The 6948-nt window shown below is 41.9% G+C and overlaps 1 protein-coding gene across 1 annotated transcript; it reads left to right on the top strand.

Annotated features, from left to right (window-relative positions):
- Positions 1 to 5479: 5479 nt before the first annotated feature.
- LOC130591838 (uncharacterized) lies at positions 5480 to 6438 on the top strand. The gene is made up of 2 exons (XM_057395774.1): positions 5480 to 5966; positions 6071 to 6438. The coding sequence occupies exons 1-2, from the start codon at positions 5480 to 5482 to the stop codon at positions 6436 to 6438; spliced, it is 855 nt and encodes a 284-aa protein (XP_057251757.1).
- Positions 6439 to 6948: the final 510 nt, after the last annotated feature.

Below are 6948 nucleotides of genomic sequence, written 5' to 3'. Positions count from 1 at the left end.
CTCGTGNAGAGAGAGAGTAAAGAGAGAGAAGAATTTATGGCAGAGTAACAGTACTATGCTCTAAAAAACGTACCTTTCACCCTGAAATCAAGGACTATTTATACGGTTCGAAATGACTGCTGTGCCTTGATGTCACCCTAATTTGGGAGCATCTGATTGGCTAATCAAAGTTTTGGGACACGTGGCAGCTGTTAATAGGTCAGCACACCTCACTTTCATATAAAGGTGGAAATCAGGCTTACTGGGCCTAAGTACAATTCTTGGGGCCAGAAGAAGGTCTTTTTAGTACACTTTCAGAGAAACGTACTTTTAGGCCTGTCACCTTCAGGCCCTTTTGTACTTTTATTCCCCTGTACATATGCCACATGTAGGGCTCAGATGAGGCCACGTGCCAGTACCAGAGCCGTTGATTTTTAGGCTACAACAAAATACATCTCAAACTTGCACAAAGTCTCTATCACGCCAGCCTACAGAGCATCAAGCTTCGACGATTGTAACGTTTTAATACATATAGTATTGAAAAAAGAAACACAACTCTGTTATTGTATGTCTCAAGTATTTCAGCAATATCCCGCAATCGGTAAGACTACTTGCACCATTACATGGCAATTGTGAGACTTCATACTCAATAGCTTTAACTCACCGTCTTAGGTAACAAATATTTTCATGTTCGATGAGTACCCTGATGGAGCCTTAATGTTGTACAGATACTCGCAAAATAGTCATTTCTCAGCTCTAGATAGACTGTAGCAAGTCGGAGGCAAATAGTTCCTATCATCACCTTTTTCTTTCCTTTTCCTTCAATTCTTGCAGCCGCCCCTTCTTCAATTTCCTCTTTTTTTCCCTTTTCTTTTCCTTTGCTAGACACTTTCTCTTTTTTCTTTCTTTTCTTAGTGTCCCTCTTTTGACCCCATAGTTCTGGTCGAAGCCCCTCACTGTCCAAATACAATCGCATTCCTTTGCTATCCTTTGTCTTATGTGGAATATTCTTAAGTGTCCCCAGAATGGCGTCACATAGCTTTTTCTCTATGTGCATGATGTCGAGACAATGTCTAACCTCTAGATCCTCCAACATTGAAGTTTCCACATAATATACTCCTTTTTCCAAAGTCCCTTAGCACCATCACCCGCTCCTTTGTCGAATATCGTTTCAACACCCTTGACCCGATCAAAAACCTCAATACCAATCAATGGCCTACAAGCAACCCCTTCCTCAATTGTTCCATCGAATGCCTTCTTTCTTATTAAGATAAGGATGGTCGCGTCGAAGGAACCTTCGGGTCCGCATATAAACTTCTTTGTGTCAAGTAGAAATGTATTTAGATTATGTGTCGTCATTGCAAATCGGGCATGCTTTCTTCCCTTTGTTCTTGTACCCGGGTCAGTTCCCATAAGCAGGAAAATCATTAAGAATGCATAAAAGCATGGCACACAATGTGAATACCTCATCAGCATGTGCATCATACATAAAAACTCCTTCCTCCCACATTTTCCTCAAATCATCAACAAGTGGATGAATGTAGACATCTATGTCGTTTCCAGGCTGTTTCTGCGCTGAAATAAGAATCAAACAACATGATGTACTTGCGTTTCATGTGCAACCAAGGATGCAAGTTGTATATAGCTATAAGAACCAGCCATGTATTATGTTGAGAACTAAAAGTGCCAAATGGGTTCATCCCATCCGTACATAGGCCAAGCCTCAAATTTCTATCCTCGACACCAAAGGTCTTATGCAGACGATTGATACCTTTCCACTCAGGAGCATTAACCGGATGTTTGAGAAATCGTCCTTTTTTCTGCGTTCTGCATGCCACCTCAAGTTCTTAGCATCTTTTTAGGTTGAAAACATGCGCTTGAATCGTGGTATAATCGGAAGATACCACATCACCTTTGCCGGAGGCCCTTTCTTATCACTAACCCCTGCGCGCCTATAACGCGATTGCCCACATCGAGGACACTCATTCGTATTTGCATATTCATTTAATATAGCACACAATCGTTTGGACAAGCATGTATCCTATGTTACTCAAAACCAAAGGGCCACATCAGTTTCTTAGCATAGTAGTTCGACTTGGGTAGTTCATGGTTGTCCGACAACATATCACTAAATGCTTGCAACAAGGAAGTGAAACAAGAGTCAATTATACCAACTTTTGTCTTGATATTAAAGAGTGTTATCACGGTCGTCAGCTTGGTGTACTTTGTGCAACCCAGATACAACGATTTTCGAGATGCCTCGGTAATGCACTAAAAAATATGAGGTGGTTTCCGAGCATGATCATCCACCCCTCCATGATGTCCTCGATATGGTCCCTTTCATGATCATCATCCTCTACTTCAATATTCTCATATTCGTCCTCGATGTTTTTGTCATACTCAATGACATCAAACTCACCTCTTTTATTCACATCGCTAACAACGACATTTCCATTATCATATATACCATCCTCACCGAAACACATACATGATAGTCTTGCGTAAACCCGCGACGAACGATATGCTTCCTCAGCGACTCAATGTTACTAACCATGCCAACATTACCACAACCAACACAAGGACAATAAAACCCCTCAGTTCCCGTTGCAGCTTGATGACTTAATGTAACACCCCGAAATTTCTCTGAAATTTTCGCGTGTTAACTATTATTATCTGATGTGATAAATTATATATTTATGTATATATATATTTTTAACCCTACATTATTTTAGTTGACTTGGTGCAGAGTTTATAATGTACGTCTTATTTATGTGGCATTGTGTTAATCGTATTATATGCTTGTCTGCATTGTTCTTATGAAACAGACAATGTAGTACTTTTGCGTGTGCCGAGTGTATAATGTGATAGTATAATACGTGTATATTTATATTACGTTGATAATAATAATTTTTTTAGTTTGGAAAACATATACTTATACATATTATTTTTGAACGTTTTACATGATGCCGGAAAATGTACATTGTACTAGTGTTAGTCTTCGTACATTACGTTATTTGTTAGGGAGGTCCGAAAATTCTAATATTAGCCTTGATATACGAAGAGTTTGGACAGCTTTTTAAAGTTCCTTTTGTAACGTCGCGTTAACCAAAGGTCATCTCATCATTTTCCTCCTTAATAGACCTCATAAACCTCAAACCCTTCACCTTAATTTCTGAAAATAAAAATCAGAAACTCTCCCTTTGCCATCCTCATTTCACACGCCACTTTTAAAGAAAAAGGGAGGGGAGAAGCTTTTTGTTCTTCATCCATATTTTCTCACACAAAAATCAGATTTTTTGTTACTTGTTTTCGAGCCATATTTGCACCGGTTTCAAGCGCGTATTGAGTTCATTGCGATTGTGTTCATAGGAGGCAGAAGTGGTGATATTTCTCAAGATCTCTAGAGGACTTGGAACCTTTCTTTTGTGAATCTTCCCAAGAAAAAGGTAACTAGCATTTTTCTAGTTTGGTAGAGTATAGATATTGAACTTAGGTTGTTAGAAATGCATTAGAGAACGTAGTATCATGTTACGAAGAACTTAGAAGATTCTATGGTTAAAGTTCCATGTTGTTATTGTTGTTATTGTGTTGATGGATTTGTTATTGTCGTTGTTGTTGTCATTGATGTTGTTTTGTGTTGTTATTGTCTTGTTGGTATTGGAGTTGTGTTGTGTTATTGTCTTGTTGTGGGTGTTGGGGATTGTGGTTGTTGTTGTTGTCATTTTGTTGTTGATGGAGTTGTTGTTGTTATTGGGTTATTGTTGGTGAGTCATGGTCGTTACGAGGTTGTTTGGTGTAAGTGTGGGTGTAAAGGGAGGCAGGAGTAGAAGGGGATGGCTGGAGCAAGCCTCGGAGGATTCGTGGGCAAGCGAACGAAGCTCGCAGGCCACGGCAGAAGGCTGCTCGCGACTCACGAGCCTCGTCGCGACTCGCGACGGCTGGCAGTCGCGACCCGCGAGCCTTGTCGCACCTCGCGACGGGTGGTCTACCCTGGGTCGTGATTGGTGTCTTTATTTCTTTTTTGGTTTACAGCTTGTGTGTTCTTTGCTTGGTTGGTCTTAGGTAAGTACGCTAAGGATGTTTGAGTAGTTTTTGGGTGGTTGAAGTATTACGTTAAGGGTATGTGTCCTCATGGGATGGGTAACTCTTGGTTTTGAGTCTTGAAACGTGCCGGTTGTTTGTGTTGGCTATGCAAACTCATGTTGGAACCTTGTTGGGTATGATTGGTTGAGTTACGCTCATAACTTGTTCTTATTGATGGTTGGATTTGATTGATGTGTGCTTGTCTTGTATGATTGCACGTTGTTGATAGAGTAACTCTAGGAACGGTATGGTTCTAGAGGTCTTCATTAGGAAATCCTATGAACGGTATGGTTCAAGGAGTTTGCGTTGGTTTATCTAAGGGTGGTATGCTCGATAACCTAAGGGCGGTATGGTCCTAGGATTTGGTTACTAAACCGTGGGCGGTATGGTCCATTGGTTACTACGGGTGGTATGATCCGTAGATTATAGCTATTCGAAAAGGGCGGTATGGTTCCTCGAATATGCAACGTAGGCCTTGGGCGGCATGGTCCAATGAGTCTACTCACAGGCGGTATGGTCTGTTATGTTTGAGCTTGTGGACCGCATTTGTTGCATTTGTTTGCAACGTTGACCGCATTGTTGCATGGTTGTCGTTTGTATCTTATAGTGAGTTGGTGTTTGGTAATATGTTTTCTGACGTTGTTTCTAATTATTTAAGCTCTTATCTGTTTCTATTTGAGCTGGGTGAACTGCTAGTTACTCCCCACTGATTGTGGAACTTGTTGTATCTTTGTGCAGATGGTGACGCTGTTTAGAGTGGTTCTAGTCTGGACGGGGGGTGTGTGTTCCCCGTGTGAGCAAAGAAAGGGAGCTTGTCATAGTGGATGAGTATTTCAAATCTGGACTTAGGATTAGATACTTAGTTTGGTTTAAGTAGCTAATTCTAGTTTTGACTTATGTATTGGAACTATGGATTTCAGTTGTCTTAGTTTTGTTTACTCTATGATTTTGAGGTTTCTTGGTGGTGTATGACTCTTTGAGACTTTTGAGAATGAGGGTATGGGACCTCATTTTCCCTTTTGATTATATGTACTGGAGTTACTTTTATGATGGTTATTCTATTTTAGTTTTTGTTCTACTCCTTAGAGTGGCATCTCCGTCTCTGTAAATTTCCGCTGCCATTATCTATAACCTTTTCCTTATCTTAAGGCTATGTCTTCTTGGTTTTGGACGGGATGTTACAGTTGGTATCAGAGCAAAACGTTCCAGAAGCTCTGTTTAGGATGCTATTATTTTTCCAGAAGATGAGTAGACTTGTGACTAGGATTACTAGTGTCTTAGATTTCAAGTCTAGAGTGTATGAGAGTTACCTGGGTAGGAAGTAAACCTGGGGAAACATTTTGTTTACTATGTTTATTGATTTAATGTCTGCTTATGTGATTTTGATAGACTAATGTGATAGTTTCTGTTTTGTAGTATGCCTCCACGACAACAGTTAGCCGCTAGAAAGGAAGCTGAGCGTCGTCGTCGAGTAAGCCTGGAAAATGCTTTCATCTCTTTAGCTAATAGGGCTGTTTCTTCGAGTAGTGAGCAGTCTGCTTTCGACCGGTTTGACCGTCACAGGCCCCCTACTTATGATGGTGTTGCTGATCCTGTGGCTTTGGAAAACTGGTTAAGGGAGATGGAGAAGCTATTCACGGCAACAAACTGCTCTGCTGCCGAAATGGTACCGATTGGGACGTACTATCTGAAGAAAGAGGCGGATAATTGGTGGAGTACGGTGAAGGATGTGTGTATGGCTACAACTGGTTTTGGGTGGACCCAGTTCTCCGCCAAGCTGAAAGAGAGATTTTACCCTGATGAGTTGCGCTGGCAAAAGCAGGAAGAATTTCTATCTCTGACTCAAGGGAATATGGACATCCAGAAGTACACCGACCGCTTCACGGAGCTGTCTAAATTTGCTGGTACTGTCATTCCCACCGAAGCTGAGAGGGTTAAGAGATATATAAAGAAGATGAATCCGAGGGTAAGGACCTGGTGCTGTGTTCGGGGGTTACTACATTTCAAGCTGCTTATGAGATGGCCCTTAGTGTTCATGCATCAGTGAGAGAGGAAGAAGCTGTTAAGGCCGCATCTGTGAGGAAGCCTTTTCCGTCTGTTGCTCCTGGTCCGGCTAAGAAGCCGAGGTTTGAGCCGAGTTTCCGTGGTGGATACCAAGGCTCCGGTTCTAGGCAGGGTTCTGATCCGTCCAAGTGTCGGAGGTGTGAGAAGCCTTTACATCCGGGAAAGGATTGTGAGGGTGCTGCTATTGTTTGCTTCTATTGTAGAGAGGCGGGTCACAAGAGTTATGAGTGTCCCAAGAATCCGAGGGCTACAGCTAAGCCCCCTGTTCCTCCTAGTCATTCTGCTCCGCCAAGAATCGGGTTTACAGTATGACTCATTCCGACACCGATGTTCATCCCGACGTCATCTCTGGTACCTTTCTTGTTAATTCTGTTTCTGCTTCTGTGTTGTTTGATTCTGGTGCTCTGTGTCTTGTGTGTCTAATTCGTTTGCCAAGAAAGCTAATTTGACTTCGAGTTCTCCTATTCGAACTCTTATTTCTCTACCTTCTGGGAGAACTACCCTTGTTTGGCCGAGTATTGTGGAGTGCCTATCTTGTGTTGGGTATTGATCTGCCTGCCGATCTCAAGGCATTCTCCATGGTCGAGTTTGATGTTATTTTGGGCATGGACTGGTTGTTCAAGTATCGTGCTCAGATTCATTGCCGCGATAAAAAGTGACTCTTCGTAGTCCATGTGGCAAGCGTATCTCCTATAGTGGAGTGGTGTTGAAGAAGGGAGTAAAGATCGTATCTGCTCTCAAAATGCAAAGGCTCCGTCAGAAAGGGGAGCAAGTGTTCCTCTGTATGGTGAAAGATTTGACCCAAGAGGTGAAATTAGAGGA

This window comes from Beta vulgaris, chromosome 6 (assembly GCF_026745355.1).
Source record: "Beta vulgaris subsp. vulgaris cultivar EL10 chromosome 6, EL10.2, whole genome shotgun sequence".
Lineage (NCBI taxonomy): Eukaryota > Viridiplantae > Streptophyta > Magnoliopsida > Caryophyllales > Amaranthaceae > Beta > Beta vulgaris.
Note: the sequence above shows the minus strand (reverse complement) of the source record. Positions and strands in the feature narration are given on the sequence as shown.

Excerpts from the sequence above, each read along its gene's own strand:
- LOC130591838 (XM_057395774.1), top strand. The coding sequence starts at position 5,480 with ATGCCTCCACGACAACAGTTAGCCGCTAGAAAGGAAGCTGAGCGTCGT. Across the intron at positions 5,967-6,070 it reads GGAGCTGTCTAAATTTGCTG|CTGCTTATGAGATGGCCCTT; the intron begins GTACTGTCATTC and ends CTACATTTCAAG.